This window comes from Monoraphidium neglectum, assembly GCF_000611645.1.
Source record: "Monoraphidium neglectum strain SAG 48.87 unplaced genomic scaffold scaffold00036, whole genome shotgun sequence".
Lineage (NCBI taxonomy): Eukaryota > Viridiplantae > Chlorophyta > Chlorophyceae > Sphaeropleales > Selenastraceae > Monoraphidium > Monoraphidium neglectum.
The window spans coordinates 1-17,867 of NW_014013592.1; the positions used below are offsets into that span (position 1 = coordinate 1).

Below are 17,867 nucleotides of genomic sequence, written 5' to 3' on the forward strand. Positions count from 1 at the left end.
GTACTCGACAGGCCGACGACACCTGCGCGGATGGATGCGATGGATCGCGCCCGCCCCAGACGCAATGTTGCCGCCACGGTGTGGTGGGACCACACATCAGCAAGCAGGGCGAGGTCCTCAGCCCCTCCAGGACTACTTATGATGAAACCCGCACCCAGGGGCCGTCCTGTCTTGTGGTTTGTTACACAGTGCGGCGCCCTGCATGGCCCAAAGTTTGACACTGACATCACAAACTTCTTTCTAGAAGGCCAAGCGCTGAGTTATAGAGCCTGCACCTTGAGCTTCTTTGCAGCTCATTGCCAAAAATACTGAGCAAATCCCACATTGCTCATCATCCACCAGCCCAAGTGTGAACATTGAATTCTTGAAACGGAGGAGAATACCTCTTGACTGCTTCTGGTGAGTGTTGCATGAGAGTGCCCGCATATACGATGAGGCCATCAAAACCGTTGGCGACAAACCCCACCCCATCAAAGTGAGTTGCCGGTCAACAATCCAAAGCGCTACGCATAAAGTTGAGATGTGTGTGTGGGCTCGCGAGCAGTAGGGTCAGGGCAGCTGCTCCGGACTAGCGCCACCGTCCCTACTGCTCCAGCATGCCACGCGTTGTAACCCCTCAAATTGCACTGCAGCATGAAGAGTGAGGCCTGAACACCTTCGCCTTACTTTTTCTTGGCCAAGATGCCAGCCAATTTGCCGAACGTGGTGTTCCCGCCCTGCTCGCTGCCGTCTGATGGGCGCGGCCCCAGCCGGCCAGCAGCGCCTGCAGCGGTGGTTGAGCTGCTTGCTGCCTCGCCGACAGCAAACGCCGACTTGCGGGGCGGCCCTGAGGTGCGGCTGGCCGAGGAGGCTGCATGACCCGCAGCTGCCCCTCCGCGCGCGGCAGTTGCCATGCCGCGCAGCACAGTCGTTGCCTTTTTGATGCCTGAAGTCTTGTCGCCGCCGACAGACTGCGCGGCAACAGCTGGCGCCATCGTGCCCGCCAGCGAACGAGGGGAGCGCAAAGCACCGGTCCCGCCAGGTGATGGTGGTGCACTCAGCACGGTCACGCGGCTGTGCACGGGGCCGCTCACGCTGATCGGGCTGATGGCCGCCCCGCCGCGCGGGCTGGCGAAGACCTGCGCACCAGCCGCATTCTGGGGGCTACTCGTTGCGCCGGTCTGGCCAGTGCTCTGAGCGGCTCCTCGAGGGATCCTGCTGGCGCTGGAGCGCGCGCCTGGGGACGGCAGCGGGGACACCGCAGATCTGCTCGGGGCAGCGCCAATTATGCTGCGAGGGCTGGCACCAGCGCTAGCGCCGCCATACTCACGAACAACGGTGGCCTTCGGGCTGCCTGCTCCGCCGCTGCTGTTTGCCTGGCTCTTTGGCAGTGACGCCTCCCCATCAAACACCTGTCCAACCTGGAGAGCGCGTCCGTTGCCGGCTGGTGCAAAAGGCTGCCCAGCGACGGGCCGCCCCATGCTCTGCGTGCGCAGCAGCGCAAGTCGCTGGCGCAGCGCCTGTGCGCCCGCCGACTGCTGTGCGGCTTGCTGCGGCTGCGGCTGCGGCGGCTGCTGCTCAAGCAGCTGCTGGTAGTGGGCTGCCCTCAAGGCTGCGGCGGCCTCTTCGTCCTGCTCCTGGCTGGGTAGCGCGGGGCGGTGGTGAGCGGCGTCGTCGCAGCTGCCGGCCATGTTGGCGGGGCGGCTGTAGTAGAGGTAATCCTGGGGATTGCGAGTAGAGAGGAACACGGGTAACGGCAGGGGGCGAGAGGTCACCAGCTGCGTTGCCTTGCTCTAGGTTCTATCATTTACAAGTTGTTCAGGCTGTTGGAACCAAGGGTGTCCAGGGCTGAAGGCTTCCAAAATCGGGGCCAAGGAGGGTCTTGTCAGGCGGCTCATGGAGGCAGGAGACAGCAGGCACGCGTGAGTCAACATCTGGCGCTGTCCTGCTGCGGCTGCACCCCACGATTTCCCAGCCCGCAGACCAACCTCTTCAGACTCTGGCTTGTGGGGCTGGCTCGACAGCGCCTCGGGGTTGGAGCACACCATGCGGCTGGGGGCCATGTCCTGCAGGAACATGTCGCCCTCAAAGGCCAGCGGCACCTGGAGGGGATTGAGCTCCGACACGCGCGGCAGCACACTTGGCACCATCTGTTGCTCGAGCGCCAGCATTGTCTGGAGGTGCAGGGTGAAAGGTGGGGGCGGCACGTCTACGCGCCTCCTTGTGGCAAGTCTGTCGTGTCGCCTGACGTGACCTACTCGCAAGCATGCGTCATATTCTACACGCCCCACTGACACACCAAGCTGCTGGCAGCTGCCAACACAACTGTCAAAAATGGACGACGGTGGCCTAATCACAGCAAGCTGGCGTGCAGGCGGCTGCCAACACAACTAGCAACCCCCAAGGTCTCACCTCGTTGAGCCCGCCGCTAAGGGTGGACGCCGCAGAAAGCATGGCGTCTGCACTGATGCCCACCGAGGCCACAGCCGCGCCATCCGTCCCGACGCCTACAGCGACGCTGGCCGCGGGCCGCCGGGACGCGCGCCGCCCGTCGGCTGCCCTGAGAGCGTCCAGCTCAGCGCGTGCCGCCGCGAGCTGCGCAGCCAGCTCGTCGCAGCGCGCCGTCAGCTGACCGCACGCCGCCCGCAGCCGCTCGGCCTCCGCCCCCGCCGAGCCGCCGCCGGCCTCCCCGCCCGCCCCTTCGACCTGCGCGCGCAGCGCCGCGCACTCGGCCTCCGCCGCGGCGAGCCGCGCCCGCAGGGGTGCGGCCGCGGCGCGCAGCTCGTCGCGCTCCTCGGCCGTGCGCGCGAGCTCCTCCTCCGCGTCCCGCAGCTCCTCGTCCAGCTGCGCCTGCAGCACCGCGTTGGCCTCGCGCAGCGCGCCCAGCTGCTGGCCAAACGCCTGCGCCACCACCAGGTCGTCCTCCAGCTGGCCCCTCATGTCCAGCAGCCGCGCGTTCTCCTCCGCCAGAGCAGACAGCCGCGCCTCCAGCTCCGCCCTCGCGGCCTCCGCCGCCGCCGCCAGCCCCCGCGCCGCCTCGGCGGCCTCGCTGCTCTGCGTGCGCTCGGCGCTGCTGGCGGCGGCGGCGGCCTCGAGGCGGCGGACGCGCTCCTGCAGGCCCGCGCGCTCGTCGGCCAGGGCGGCGCAGCTCGCGCGCAGCTCGCGCGCCTGTGCCTCGGCGGCCGCGGCGTGCGCGCGCGCGCTCGCGCCGTGGTCGCCGTCGTTCCCGCCGACGGGCTGTGCCCCCAGAGCCTGGGCCTTGGCTGCCCCTGCGTCGTCGGGGGCCAGCGCGCTGCTGATGATCCTCTGGATCTCGTCGAGGCTGCCCGCCTGGTCCAGCGCCGCCTGGATCGACAGCAGCGACGCCGGCCGGGCCGCGGCCGCCGACGGCCCATCAGAACCCGGCAGCGCTGCAGAGGCCACAGGCGCGGGCGCGGGCGCGCCTGCGCCGGCGGGGGTCTGCGGCCTGGCCGCGGCCGCGGCCGTGGCGGCCAGCGGCGCGGCGCTGGTGCCGGTGGCGGTCAGGTCGCGGAGCATGCGGCCGATCTCGTCATCGCCCGCCTCGGCCGAAGCCAGCATGGACCGCAGCTGCACGCTCGTCTGGAGCGCGGCCGCGGCCGCGGCCGGCAGCGGCGCGCCCAAGCCCACCGGCCCGATCGAGCCGCGCGGCGAGGCGAGGCCGTGCACACGGCGCGGAGCCCCCCCTGCGGCCGACGCTGCCGACGGGCGGCCTGCAGGCGCGGGCAACGCTGACCCGTCCTCGCTGATCTGCTGCAGCAAGCTGTGGCGCGCGTCGCTGGCGCGCGCGTCCCTGTCGTGCCACGCGTTCAGGCCGTCCTTCAGCACGCTGAGCTGGGCGCCGCCCGCCTCGACCGCGCTGCCGCCCGTGAACAGGGTGCCGCTGAGGCCGAGGTTGGCAGACGCCAGTGCGCCGTGGCCGGCTGACGAGGCGCTCTGCGCGGCCGCGTGGCGCTGGGTTGCAGGGCCGAGCAGGCTGAGGCGGCCGGCAGCCGCGGCCTGCTGCTGGGCAGCGGCTGCCTGCTGCTGAGCCGCGGCGGCCGCCCGGCGAAGGGTCACAATCGTGGTGTGGATGCTCTGTGGGTGTGGGGGGCGGCAGGCCGGTCAAGAGTGAAGTGTGGAGTGAGCAATTGATGTGCCAACAAGAACCAAGCAAGAAAGGCAATTCCACACCATCAACAGCATTGGGATGTATTCAAAGCACTTTCACAGCAGCGTCACCTCGCAGCACCAAACGCATGTTACCCCCAGCCAGCCAGCCACTCGCCTGCAGGGCAGAATTCTGGAAGCGGACCGGCAGGTCTGCGACCTCCTCTGGAGCGTCAGCTGCAAACTGCAACGCCAGCACGTCCTCCTCCAGCGCGGCGATGCGCCCCCGCACGTCTGCCAGCGACACCTCCAGCCTCTCCGCGCGCTCCAGCTGCCGCTCCGCCTCAGCCGCGTTGGGTGAGCCGCCCATGCTGCCGCTGTGCGCGCTGGCCATGCCGCCGAGGCTCGCGTCGCGAGACGCGCCGAGCGCAAAGCCGTGGTGCGGGATGTGGGGGCCGTCCGGCACAGCGCGAGTTCCAAGCCGCCAGCCGTCGTTGCTGTCGCTCCCGGCTGTGGCGTTGACGCGGCTCAGGGCGAAGGATGCCTGTGGGGGGGTGGGTGTTGGGGGGACCAGGCGCAGGGTGGTAGAGCGGGGACCTTTGGCATGATGGCACCAAAAACCAATAACGCAACCTATAAAACATCAGATCATGAGCTGCATACACCCCAAGCAAATGCATTCTGCATCATCTTTTCACTTGATTGCACACCAGCCAGACTTTGCACCCTGGCGCCATCATTTTGACAGAACCTTCCAGCCCAACCAACCCCGCAACCGTCTTGGTCACACACCCAACGAGCACATTGGCCCACCTCGTCCTCCTCCCTCTCCCGGATCTTCTTAAGCGCAGCCGCCTCGCTGGCCCGCGCCGCCTCCACCTGCTGCCCTGCGGCCGCAACCTGCGCGTCGGCTGCCTCCACCCGCCACGTCGCCTCCGACAGCCGCCCCTGCAGCTCAACCACCAGTGCTGACGCCCGTTCCTTGTCATTGAGCGCCGCTGCCACCTCGGAACGCGCCGCAGCGGCCTCGGATTCAGCGGCCGCGCGCGCCGCGCCGCTTGCACGCAGGCGGTTGTCGAGGTCCTGCAGCTCTTTGCGTGCCTGCGCCTCGGCCGCCGCGAGGGACTCGGCACTACCGCGGGCCGCGTCCAGCTGGCATGCGGCCGACTGCAGCGCTGCCTCGGCCGCCGCGGCGCGCCCCACTGCCTCCTCCGCCTCGGCAGCCGCCGCCGTGCGCGCCGCATCGGCCTCCGCAGCGCGCTGGCTCGACTGCGATGCCGCGGCGGCAGCCGTCTGGGCCGCGGCCTCGGCGCGGTGAAGCTGCTGCTGCGCGGCCTCCAGCTCAGCAGCCAGCGTGTCGCGCTCGTCCTCAAGCTCAAACACACGCGCCCTCTGCCCCGCCAGCTGCTGCTGCATCGCCGCTGCTGCCGCCGCCGCAGCAGCCGCAGACGCGCCAGAGGCGGCGCGGGCGTCGGCCAGCTGCTGGCCGAGGCCCGCGCTCTCCTCCTGACCGTCTGCGACGCGCTTGCCCAGCTGGGACAGCAAGGCGTCGTGCTCCTTGAGCAGAGCGGCCGCGGCCTGCGCGGCTCCCGCAAGCGTGAGCGGCGCCGCCGCCGCGCTGCGCCGTGCGCGCCCTCCAAGCGGGCTGCTTGTGGCGGAATCCCATGCCGCCGCCACGGCGGCCGCCGCGGCGGAGCCCTCGGCGCCGCCGACGGGCGCCGCGATAAGCATGCCGCTGCCTCCGCCAGTGACCAGCGCGCGGAGGGCCTCAATTGCCGAGTCAATTTCCTGCACCTTAAACGACAGCTCCAGCTTGGTGCTGTCCAGATCACGAGTCAAAGCGTCAAGGGCCGTCGCGCCAGCGGCCTTCTGCCCGCGCAGGGAAGCCTCCAGGTCAGCCACCCGCGCGTCGCTGACGTTGGCACGCAGCCGCTCCTGCTCGGCTGCGACCTGCGCCGCCTGCAGCTGCTGGCCGAGCATGTCGGCGCGGGCCGCAGACGCCCGCACCTCCTCCTCCAGCGCGGCAACCCGCTCAGCGGCGGCGGTTGCGGCTAGTCGGGTAGCTTGCTCAGCAGCCGATGCGGCAGCCTCCGCAGCTTCCAATGCAGCGCGCGCCTCTGACAGCTCTGATTCCAGGGCCGCCTGCCGGGCCTCAGCCGCGTCGCAAGCGGCCTGAAGCTCTGTGCACCGAGCGTCTGCGGCCGCCAGCTGCTGTTGCGCAGCACTGTGCCCAGTTTGGGCGTCCGCCAACTGGTCCACTAGAGCCGCGGACTCTGCTGAAGCAGCCGCTGCGACCGCTGCCACCTGCGATTCCAGCTGCACCACGCGCTCGGCCGACACCTGGGCGTCGCTGCGGGCCTGCTGCTGGGCGGCCTCCAGTTCGGAGTGCGCAGCTGCAACGCCCGCCAGCGCATCAGCCAGCTGCTGCTGCAGACCGGCGACAGCTGCCATGCCCTCGTCAATCCGCTGCTGCAAAGACACACGCTCAGCTGCAGTGGACGCCACCTCTGACCTCGCCGCCTCCAGTTCGCACTGCAGGGTCACTGCCTGGGCAGCAGCAGCGTCCACCTGCTGCTGCAGCTCGGACCTCCGTGCCTCTGAAGCTGACAGCTGCTGCTGCACCGCCGCAAGGCTGGCAGCAGCTGCGGCCGCTGCAGCCGCGCCCTCGGCACAAGCCGCCGACAGCTGATCGGCCAAAGCGGCGTGTTTGGCGACGGCGGCTGTGGTAGCAATGTCGAGATCGGCCTGCAGGGCCGCGATGCGTGCTGCCGCCGCCTCTGCGTCTGCCACCACCTTCTCCTGCATGGCCCGAGCCTCGTCCTTGCCAGCCAGGGCAGCTGCAGTGGCTGTTGCCAGCTGCTCCTGCAGGGAAACGACTGCGGCTTGGGATCCCTGCAGCTCAGCCTGCAGCTGTTGTGTGCATGCGGCTTCGGCCTCCGCTGCCTGCTGCGCCGCGTCTCGCTCTTCTGCCGCACTCTGGACTGCGGCGGCCAGCTGCGCGTGAGCAGCAAGCAGATCAGCACTGTACGCTGCTTCGGCGACTGCTGCTGCGTCCACGGCCGCGTGCGCCGCTGCTTTTGCTGCGTCCAGCTCACCAGCCGTCACCGCCAGCCGCTCGGCAGCCGCCGCGGCATCAGCCTGAGCAGCAGCAACCTGCGCCTGCAGCGCAGCTGAGGCTGCTTCTGCGACCTCGGCTGCGGCGTTGGCGCCCTCAGCAGCAGTGCGGGCGGCCTCAAGATCGCGCTGCAGCGTTGAGGACAGCTTCGCTGCCGCCTCTGCATCTGCCGTGGCCTTTTCGCGAGCTTCCTGGGCCTCGCCGGCCACCTTGTCGGCGGCGGCAACGGCCGCTGCCAGCTGCTTTTCCAGGGATCCGATGGTAGCTGCCATATCCTCAATGTGCTCCTGGAGCTGCTGGTTCTCGGCAGCTGCGGACCCGGCTGCACGCTGAGCCGCCTGGCGCGCACCTGCCATAGCCTGCTCGGCAGCTGCCAGCTTCTCTTCGGCTGCCTGCAGGTCCACCGCGGCGCGTGAAAGCTCGGCCGCGTGTGCCGCTGCAACTACGGCAGCCGCGCCAGCCGCGGCGATGGCAGCTGCATCGGCTGCAGCCTGCACCTCAACAGCAGCAGAGCGGGCTGCGGCCAGGCTGCTGTCAAGACCCGCAGCCCTGGCAACCGCTTCTTCCACCTCGTGCTGCAGCTCAGCGCAGTGCCCCTCTGCTCCAGCCAGCTGCTCCTTCAATGCCTGCAGCTCGGAGGCCGCATGCGCAGCTGCGTCGGCAGCGGCCTTGCTGGCTGCATCGGCCGCTGACTTGTTCTCAACAGCAGCAGCACGGGCTAGGGCCAGGTCGCTCTCCGCCGTCACAGCCCTGGCAGACGCCTCCTCCAACCGCTGCACAAGCTCAGAGCAGCGGGCCTCTGCACCTGCCAGCTGCTCCTCAGCCGCTGCCAGGCTGGCAGCAGCCGTAGCGGCAGCAGTCACGCCCTCAGAGCGTGCTGCCGCCAGCTGCACGGCCAGGTCAGTCGTTTGCCCCTGAGACGCTGACCTCATTGCTGCCAAGTCAGCGCGCAGTTCCGCCTCAAGAGCTGCAGCCGCGCTGGACGCTGCTCCGGCTTGGTCTTGGGCCACGGCAAGCTGCTCCTGGGCCACCGCAACCTTGGCAGTCTCTGCGGCGGCAGCCGCCAGGGCGTCTGCCACTTGCTGCTGCAAGCAGTCCGCGCGGGCCCGCGCGTCCTCAGCAGCAGCATGCAGCTCCTGGGCCTCCTGCGCCGCCTCAGCCGCCTGCTGCTCGCGGGCGGCCTGGCTCTGAGAAGTCGCTGCCTCTGCCGCCGCCTTGGCCGCGGCCAGCTCCTCGCGGACCGCCTCAAGCGCGGCTTCCACCGCGGCCCTGGCTGCCTCACCGTCCGCGAGTTTGCCTGCCAGCTCAGCGGCGCTGCTCGCCGCCTGCGCTGCCTGGACGGCGAGGACCTCCAGCTCTGCAGCCTTTCCAGATGCCACTGCCTCGGCCGCTGCTTTCGTGGCGGAAAGCTCCGCCACTGTTGCTGACAGCTGCTCCTGCGACTTTGCCGACTCAGCCACAGTGGCAACCAACTGCTTCTGCAGCGCCTGTGCCTGCGCTTGGACCTCCTCTACCCTGATGCGCAGCTGCTCTGCCTCTGCTGACGCTGTGTTGACTGCCTGCTCTGCTGCGTCGCGTTGTGCGGCCGCCGCCTGCGCCGCAGCGCACACGTCAGCAAGCTGTCCTCGCAAGGCGCTCAGCTCCTCTGCGCTCTGCGCGGCCTTGGCAGCGTGTGCTGCCGCCGCTGAAGCATTGGCAATTGCAGCCGCATCGCTGGCAGCCTTTGCAGCGGACAGCTCGATGCCCGACTGTTCAAGCTGCTCAGCCGCAGCTGCAGACGCTGCGAGCGCCGCGCCCAGCTCGGCCTGCAGGGTGGTGGAAGCCGCCTCTGCAGCCTCGGCAAGCGTTTGTGCAGCTGCGGTCGCAGCGTGTGCTGCTGACAGGTCGCCCTCCAGGGTGGCTGCTCTGGCTGCCTCGTCTTCCACCTGCTGCTGCAGCACGGCGCACTGGGCCTCCACCACACACAGCTGCTGCTTCGCAGTCGCCAGAGTGGCAGCAGCGGTCTCCGCTGCAGCCTGGCCTTCTGCCCGAGCGGCCGACAGCTGTTGTGCCAGGCCCAATGCCTCACCCTGCGACGCGGAGCGCACGGCGTCCAGATCTGCCTGCAGCGCCATGATGCGCGCCGCCGCCCCTTCTGCCTCTGACGCGGCTGTCTGCAGCGATGTGCGCGTGCTGGCCGCGTCAGCCGCTGCAGTCGCAAGCGCCGTGGACAGCTCGCTCTGCAGGGCCTCCACCTTCGCCTGTGCCGCCTCCAACTGCTGCCGCAGCTCCTCGCCCCTGGCGGTCGCCTGCACCAGCTGCAGCTGTTCGGCCACGAGATTGGCGGCTGCCGCGCTGGCCGACGCCTCCTGGGCAGTGCGCGCGGCGGCCAGCTCCTTCCTAGCAAGGTCGAGCTGGGCAGCTGTCTGCACGGCCGCTTCTCGCGCCTGCGCGGCCACCCGCTCAGCGGCCGCTGCGCTCTCAAGTGCATCCTCGAGCTGCGCCTCAAAAGCCGCATCTGCCGCCGCCGCCCTGCCCACAACTGTGGCGGCCCGCTCCTCCAGCTCCAAGCATCGCCGGCAAGCGCGCTCGGCTTCCTGCTGCGCTGCGGCCACGCTGCTGGCAGCCTCGGCTGCCCCTATTTCCGCTTGGCGGCGTGCCTCGGTCAGCTGACGGGCAATATTTTTGATTGAGGGGCAATGGCACGGTGGGGTTGGCCTGACTGTGCATGCTGATGACCGCAGATGTCACGGGCTCAAACGCGCTGATTCACGGCGCTGTTGCTATTGCCGTGCTCCAATCATGCATGGAAATGTCAGTGATGGCACCCATGTCGGCCTGCACCCAAGCCTACCTGCTCGTTCAGCACTTGCACTTCCGCCTGTGCAGCAGCCCGGGCAGCGTCCAGCTCAGCCTGCAGTGACGACATTTCTGCTGCCATAGCAGCTGCCTCGGCCTGCGCCTGCTGCTGCGCCGCGTCTAGGCAGGCCTGCGCCGCGCGGGCGTTGTTGAGGGCCTCGACCAGCTGCCGCTCCAGCAGGGCAGCGCGCGTCTCCTCCTCACCAGCTCGCTGCTGCATATCCTGCGCCTGCGTGGACGGCCGCAGGTACGAGGGACAAACATTTCCGTTGTGAGTGTTCAGACTGTGGCATGATGCGGCGCCAGGCATTTCATGTTGCGCCTTTAATTTTGCACACTGGTGAATGCAGCTGCACAAGCTCATGCAAGGCCTCTGCTTCCACAAAACCCAAAAACCTGATGGAGCGCACCAGCTGCTGCGCGGCTTCGCGCTTGGCAGCAGCATCCGTCGCCTTGGCCTCGATGGCTGCCAGCTCCTCGTGAAGGCAGGCCAGCTGCGCCGCAGTTGATGCAGCCTCTATCGCGCTCGCGGCCGCCGCCGCCACAGCCGTCGCCTTGGCTGCCGCCAGGCGGGTCACGGCGGCCGTGGTAGTCGCGGCGCCGGCCGGCGCGCGCAGGAGGGCTGCCGCGGCGGACCCCGCAAGCGCCGCCTCAGATGCCGCGCAGGCGTCGGCAAGTTCGCTCTCCAGGCAGGCGATGCGTGCCTGAGCAATGTCACTGGCTGCTGCAGACTCATCCCTGGCACGCTTCAGCTGGGCCTCCAGCTCCGCCGTGTCGCAGGCGGCGCGCTCTCTTGCCGCCGCTGCGTCCGCCCTGGCCGCCTCCAACCCGGCTTGTGCCTCCAAAACGGCCGCGTCGCTCTTTGCAAGCGCAGCCGCGCTGGTCGCGAGCTCGGCGTCGCGGGCGCTGAGGGCCGAGTCCTTGTCAGCAAGGGAGGCCTGGAGCGCTGCAGATTCTGCCAGTGCAGACGCCTTGACAGCCTCGACCTCAGACTGCAGCAGTGCCGCGCGCTCCGCCGCCGCCTGGGCGTCGGCGTGTGCCTGCTGCTGCGCGGCCTGCAGATCGGCGTGCGCGGCGGCTGCGTCAGCCCGCGCCGCCGCAAGAGCCGCCGCCGCCTCCCGCCGCACAGCGTCGGCGGCGTCCGCCGCAGCCTGTGCCGCCGTGGCTTGAGCCCGGAGCGCGGCCTCGGCGGCGCCAGCCGCTGAGCGCGCCTCAAAGAGCTCCCGCTCCAGGCTGGAGGTGAAGCCCTGGAAGCCGCGGCGCGCGTTTTCGAGCTCGGCGGCCACCTGCTCGCGGCTCAGCTCGAGCGCCGCGCGGGCGGCGTCGGCCGTGGCGGTGTGCTCTGCGAGCTGGCGCTGCGCGGCGACGAGGAGGCCGGCGGCGTCGCGCTGCTGGGCGTCCGCACTGTCCTGGAGGTTTGTCAACTGGGGTTGAAATGGTCGAGATGGGGATGTGTGAGAGGTTCAAGGGTGGGATGGGATGGGCTGGACTGGACTGGACTGGGCGGCGTGCGGCAAGGTTTTGTGGTGCAACAACCAGTGATGCGACAACACATGTGCTTTGGGGTGTGTGCTTGGGACTTACTCTCCTTATGCCCCCCTTTGATGCATGCAACACATCAAACCGATTCCTCAGACACACAGTTCAGTATGCAACCCACGCTCTTCCCCACCTGCTTGTCTGCATCCGCTCGCGCACGCTGCAGCTCCGCCTCAGCTGCCTGCTTGCCGGCCTCCAGCTCTGCCACCTGCGCCTCCAGCGCCCCGATCTGCGCGTCGCTTGCCGCCTTGGCGGCAGCAGCAACCTGTTCCTCAGCAGCCAGGCGGGCGTCGGCCTCATATAGACCCCGCTCCAGCTCGCCGACGCGCTCCTGCAGCTGAGAGGTCGCCTGGGCGACGGGCCCGGCGGCGGCCAACGCAGCCTGCGTGGAGCGGAGCTCATCCGCGAGCGCATCGGCCGAGCGGCGCGCCTCCAGCAGCGCCTCGCTGGCTGACGTTGCCGCAGCGGCCGCGGCCTCCTGCTCGCTAGCGAGGGCGGCGGAGCTCTCGTCCAGGGCTGTTCGCGCCTGGTCCAGGCGGCTGCGCAGCATCGCTTCGGCGGCTACGCTGCGGGTGCGCTCCTGTTGGAGGAGGTTGTGGGTGTGGCGGATTTCGGGTATGGCGGGCGAGGGCGGGGAGTGACTGCAGGCACGAGTGACAAGCTGGGCTTGACTGTGCATGATGGTGGCTGCTTGGGCAAGCCGATGTATGGGCGCACCGCTGCATGCATCCTTCCGCCGATAAGTCAAAGCGTGAGCAACGTATATATGCATGATAGCAGCAATATAGGGTGACCCTGCACCCATACCTGTGCATGCACCCTAGTCTCAAACCCACCTGCGCCAGCTCTGCCTCCAAAGCCGAGACGAACGGCTCCCTCGCCGAGATGGCCGCGCACGCCTCGGCCAGCCGCGCCTCGAGCGCTGCCGCATGTGCGCTGGCCTCGCCCGCCAGCCGCTCCGCCTGCGCAGCACGCACGCCCTCGCGCTCGGCCGCCTCCCGGGCGTCGGCCACCTGGGCGAGGAGGTCGCTCATGAGGGCCTCCAGCGCCAACGAGCCCGCCCTTGCCTCGGACAGCTGGCGCGACATGCGCTCGTCGCCGACCGCGCGCAGCTGCGCCGCGCGGCCGACGCGGCCCTCCAGGTCTGAGATGCGCCAGTCCGACGCCTCCTGCTGCGCCTCCAGCTGCGCCGTCAGCGCGGCGACGCGCGCTGCCAGGCGGCTGCGCTCGGCCGCTGCGGCGACGGCGGCTGCAGACGCTGTCGCGGCTGCGGCGCTGTCGGGGCCGAAGGCGCCGAGGTGGAGGGCCTTGGAGAAGGCGCGGGCGGCGGCATGGGCGGCATCTCCGTCCTTAGATGAGATGGCGTCGACGATGGCGGACGCCTGAGGGTTGCATGGGTGTTTTGAGGGATGAGGGGCCATTGCATGGGTCGGATGAGTGGGGCTTGGCATGGAAGTTGGGTGGCTAATGAATTTGCTGAGGGGGAGCTGAGGGTGCTCAAGCGGAGAATCCCTGGGACTGAGAAAGGCACATGCCTTGTTTATGCCGCATGCATGCAGCCTCTTGCCCCACGATCCCATCCATAGCCCCGTTGTCAACAGCAAGCACCCATTCTTCAAACCCAAAGCCTGCCCACCTTGGAGACTGTCGCCTTGAGCCACCCCTGCAGCGTAGCGCCGCGCGCCTGCGCTGCCGCCAACTCAGTGTCCCGCTCCTGTAGCACCCCCTCCACTTCGCGCAGCCGCCGCCTCAGCGCGCGGCGCTCGCAGCGCGCCGCCTGTGCCTCCTGGCGCAGCGAGAGCAGCTCAGTCTGCGCTGCCTGCGGCAGGGCGTCCAGCTCTGCCCAGGTCAGGTGCTGCAGCCGGCTGGGGTCCAGGTCAGGAAGCATTTCGGAGCGATCCCGATCAGCGCCGGCTGCAGCCGGCACTCCCGAGTTGTGGCCGCTGCCACTGCGGGCGGCCCAATTAGGCACCGCCGCCGGAGCGGCCATGTGCGTCTCGTACCGCGCCGCTGCCAGCTGCCTGCGCATAGTCTCAGCGCCGGCTGAGATCTGGAGAGCCTCGTCGGCTGCCACCAGCACCTCAACGCCGCCGACAAACACCGCCGGCGACAAGAGCTCGACGGCCGATGGCACAAACGCCGCCGCGGCCGCGCGTGCCTGCTTCTCGCGGGCCGAGCGCGCCGCGTTAGGCACTGCGTGGCTGCCGGTGGTGGCGCCCTGGGCAGCCTCCGCACCAGCGCCACGCGCGGCTTGCACGGCCGCTTCAACCTCGGCCGTCAGCGATGCGGCGCGCGTGGCAACCGCAGAGTTGGGCTGGGAGCCGGCGCGCTTGCCGCCGCCAAACAGGCTGGCCGCCAGTGAGACCGCAGCTGCTAGGGCCACAGGCAGCACAACAACCGGGTCAAAGCCGCCGGATGGGAATTGATCAAAACCGTCAAACGGGTCCCCGCCAGGCGGGCCACCGCCTCCGTTGTTGCCCCCGTTGCCTCCATCGCCGCCACCGCCAGCGCCGCCGGCACCGTCCCCGCCGCCCGCGCTGTTGTCGCTAGGCCCAGAGTCGCCGCCGCCGCCGCCGCCGCCACCGCTACCACCGCCGCCACCCTTGCCCTTGCCGGCGTCCCCGCCGTCCCCGGCACCGCCACCCTCCATGCCGCTGCCGTCGGCGCCATACTCCCCCTGGACCATGGGCTCGCTATCCTTGGCCGCGCCCTTGCCCGCAGAGCCGCCGCCGCTGCCACCGCCGTCGGCGCCGTCGTCGTCCGGCCAAAGATTGTCGCTGAGGCCGACCACAATGGTGAAAGCGGCAAGCACCTTCTCCTTGAGCTCCTTCACCGCCTTGCCGCCCGCAGCGCGCACCTCCTGCGGCACGCGCCGCTTGCCCTCCGCCACCTGGGCGCGCGCCCAGTCCTGCAGCCACGCGGCTTTGGCGTCCCAGCCGGGCGCCGCCGACCAGTGGCGCAGCCAAAGCGTGACGGGCGAGTCAACGTCCGCCACATCGTCCCCGCTGAGGCCGCTGAGGCTGCCGCTGGAACTCGCCGCCGCCGCCGCTGCAGCAGCAGCAGCAGCAGCCTCGGGCGCTGCCGCTGCCACAGCAGGGGCGTCCGCAGGAGGCTGCACGGAGGCGCCATTGGCTGCCGCCTGCAGCTCGCTGCTTTTGATGAGGTCCCCCAGGAAATCGTCCATGCCAGGCAGCCCTGGCGCGGCCCCAAACACTTCCGACACCTTGTCCAGGCCCGCCGCCGCCGCGACCGCCCCCTCCTGCGACTTGGAGATGACGCCCTGCAGCGCGTGGCCCAGCGCGTCCGCCGCGCTGTTGACCCAAAGCAGCCGCTGCGCGGCGCTTGCCCCGGCTGGCAGCGGCGGCAGCCGCGGCCCCGCGCTCGCGCCCGCGGCGCCCTCAGACTCGGCAACAAGCTGCTCAGCGCTCTCCAAGATTGCGTGCGCGCTGGCAATCAGGCTGCTCTGGCTGCCGGGAGGCGCGGCCACGGCGGCCGCGGCGCGCCGCTCGGCGCTCTTGAGCTGCCCGTTGATCGCTTCGGCCAGCAGGCGCAGCTCCTCTTCAACCATCTCCACGTGCTGCTGCACGTCTCCCGCCGCGCCAGCCATGGCCGCAAGCTCCGCGACGCCGCGCTCCAGGTCGGCGCCAGCCGCGGCCTGCCGCGCGGCGATGACGGCGGCAGCCGCGCACGCGGCCTGCAGCTCAGCGACACGGGCGGCCAGGCGTGAGTTGTCGCGCTGGAGCCGATCCTTCTCTGCGGCGAGCTGCTGCACGCGGTCCTTGGCGTCGGCGGCGCTGCTCTCCGCAGCGGCGGCGTCCAGCCGGGCGGCCGCCACGGACGGCGCTTCTTGCTGCCGGCCGTGGCTGGGCTCTCCCCGGGACTCGCGCTGCAGGCGTGCCAGCACCCTCTGCACGTTGGAGGGCCAGCAGGCGTTTCAAATTCGTCAGTGCTGAGTGTTGCAGCTTGTCAGGCCAATTAGCGGAGAGCCCAACTTCCTATGTCTCAGCACGTCCCTGGCAGCCAATCTCCAGTCTCCAGCTTCTGGCGTATAAAATGACGACCAGTCGCATGTGCACATATGCACACAAACGCACATACGCACACACACACATACACACACACACACACACACACACACACAGACACACACAACCCAAACACAAACAAACACACACCTGCGCCTCTTCGTACTTGGCCAGGGCACTCCACTTGGCTGAATCCAGAGCCTGCAGCTGCTCTTGGATGGCTGTGGCTGCCCCCTGCGAGCGTGCCAGGTCCCCTGACGCGCTCTCCAGCTCCACGCGCAGTGCAACCAGCTGCGCCTGAGCGTCCAGGTGCTGCGACAACAGCTGTTCCCGCAGGCCGCCCAGCCAAACGCCGTACTGAGACAGCATGGCCGACCTGTCCGCCGTCGTCGGCAGCCGCATGCGCAGCTCGCGCAGCTGCGACACGCGCGGCGCAGCGCCCGCGCCTAAGGCACCCTGCGTCAGCGAGGACAGCGCCGCAGCGATGCGCGAGCCGAGAGCGCCGAGCGGCGACGCGACAAGCGGCGAAGCCGCGGCTGCGGCCGCCACCTCAGCGTCCTTGGCGGCGACGCCAGCGTCGCCCACGGCAGAAGCGGCATTGGCGCCCGCCTGGGCCGTCGCGGCCCCGCCGACGACGCCCGCGGCAAGGTTGGTGCGCAGGTTGATGTCAGGGAAGAGTGCCGCGAGTCGCTCCTCGGCCCGCATGTATGCGGCAACCTGGAGAAATCATGGGTCCAGAGGAGGGTAAATATTGACCAATGGGGTTGGGCAGCAAAGCAGACAGAGTGATGGAGTCCATTCAGAAATGCTGCGTCGGCCCCCAGTCAGGTGTTGACCGCAGCTGGCAATTGGCAGGCTGCACTCAAACGCAACCCAGGGCCAAAGGAAAAACGCACACACCTGCTCTACCGTGGCCGGTGCGCCCTCTAGCGCCTGTTGCGCGCGCACAAACTGTGCAAAAACAGCAAGCGCAGCCGTGGGCCCCTGCAGGCTGCGGCCCAGCTCCTCCAGCTGCTCAGGCGTGAGGGCCGCCGCGAGCGCCTCAGCGCGGCGAACGTTTTCGCCAGTGCCGTTGTCGTCGAGGCCGGCAGCCGCCAGCCAGGCCAGCAGTGCCGGCAGCTGGCGCCGCGCTGCGGGCGCAGGGGTGCGTGTGCAGTGTGTGTGAGCAGGACTGTGCGCAGAAGAAAGGCTGGCTGCGTGCAAGCACTCCGCTGCTGCTGCTACTGCTGCTGCTGCTGCTGCTGCTGCTGCTGCTGCTGCTTCGCCCAGGTCCGCAACCAACAATGCGCATCGCACGTCGGGCCCGCACCTTTCTCGGCGGGGTTGGGCAGGCCCATCAGCGTTGCCACGGCGGGCATGAGCGTCCATGACGTCCGCAGCAGCCAGCTGAGGAAGAGGTAGCCCACGGCGTAGTCGCGCTTGAGCAGCTCGCGCAGCAGGCGCAGAGCCATTTGTCCCTCGCGCTGGGCCCGGTGGGAGGCGCCTGTGGGAGGGCACACGGCGGGGTTGGGGGAAAGGGCGACGATGCAGTCCGCAGCAGCGGCGCGCCCTGGCACTGCAACCAATGCATTGTATTGACGTGAATAGCATGCAAGCAGTGCGTTTGGCACCTTCGACCTAGCACCCCGCTGGCAGGCTGCCGCACAGCAATTCTGGGCGCCATTGTGAAGGCTTGCTGCCAGGCACCCACCGTTTCCCCTGAGTGGCAGCGGCTTGACGCCGCCCAGAACCGAGCTGCCCGCCTCTGAGCCGTTGCCAGTGTCCGACGGACGCCCGCTGCTCGGCATGGAAATGGGGTGCGATGGGCCCAGCACAGCGGCCGCTGTCATGTCACCGCCGCCCACAATGTCACCAATGCTGAATGCGTCGCTGTCGTCGCTGTCGGCGCCGCCGCCAATCGCCTTGGCGGAGGTGCCGCGGGACGCATAGAGGCGCCCTGTACGCATCAGGAGTGTGGCCTGGCGTGCAGTCAGCGCGCGGCGCATCAAGACCTGGTAGGTGGTGCCGCTGACAGGGCTCGTCACACGATAGCTCCCCGTACGCCCGCTGAACACGCCGCGGCTGGCATCACCAGAGGGGCTGCACAGAATGTGGAAGTGAGGTGAGAAGTTGGGTGGTTGATTGGGTAACGGCAGTGCGTGCAATGGTGTAGCCATGGTGGTGGTGGCGGCGTTATTAGAAAAGCGCGGCAGGAGCCGCAGCAGCAGCGCAGCAGGCAGGGCAGCAGCAGCAGCAGCAGCAGCAGCAGCAGCAGCAGCAGCAGC

General features: G+C 69.2%; 1 protein-coding gene across 1 annotated transcript; it reads right to left on the bottom strand.

Moving 5' to 3' along the window:
• Positions 1-662: 662 nt before the first annotated feature.
• Positions 663-17,759, bottom strand: MNEG_0449 (hypothetical protein; the record flags this gene model as incomplete). Its single annotated transcript, XM_014051062.1, has 14 exons — positions 663-1,700; positions 1,968-2,153; positions 2,392-4,074; positions 4,292-4,630; positions 4,900-9,849; positions 10,035-10,268; positions 10,450-11,463; positions 11,712-12,158; positions 12,415-12,960; positions 13,215-15,485; positions 15,754-16,320; positions 16,504-16,733; positions 16,913-17,086; positions 17,294-17,759. 14 exons carry the CDS (start codon positions 17,757-17,759, stop codon positions 663-665), a joined length of 14,145 nt encoding a protein of 4,714 aa, XP_013906516.1.
• Between the last annotated feature and the right edge of the window lie 108 nt (positions 17,760-17,867).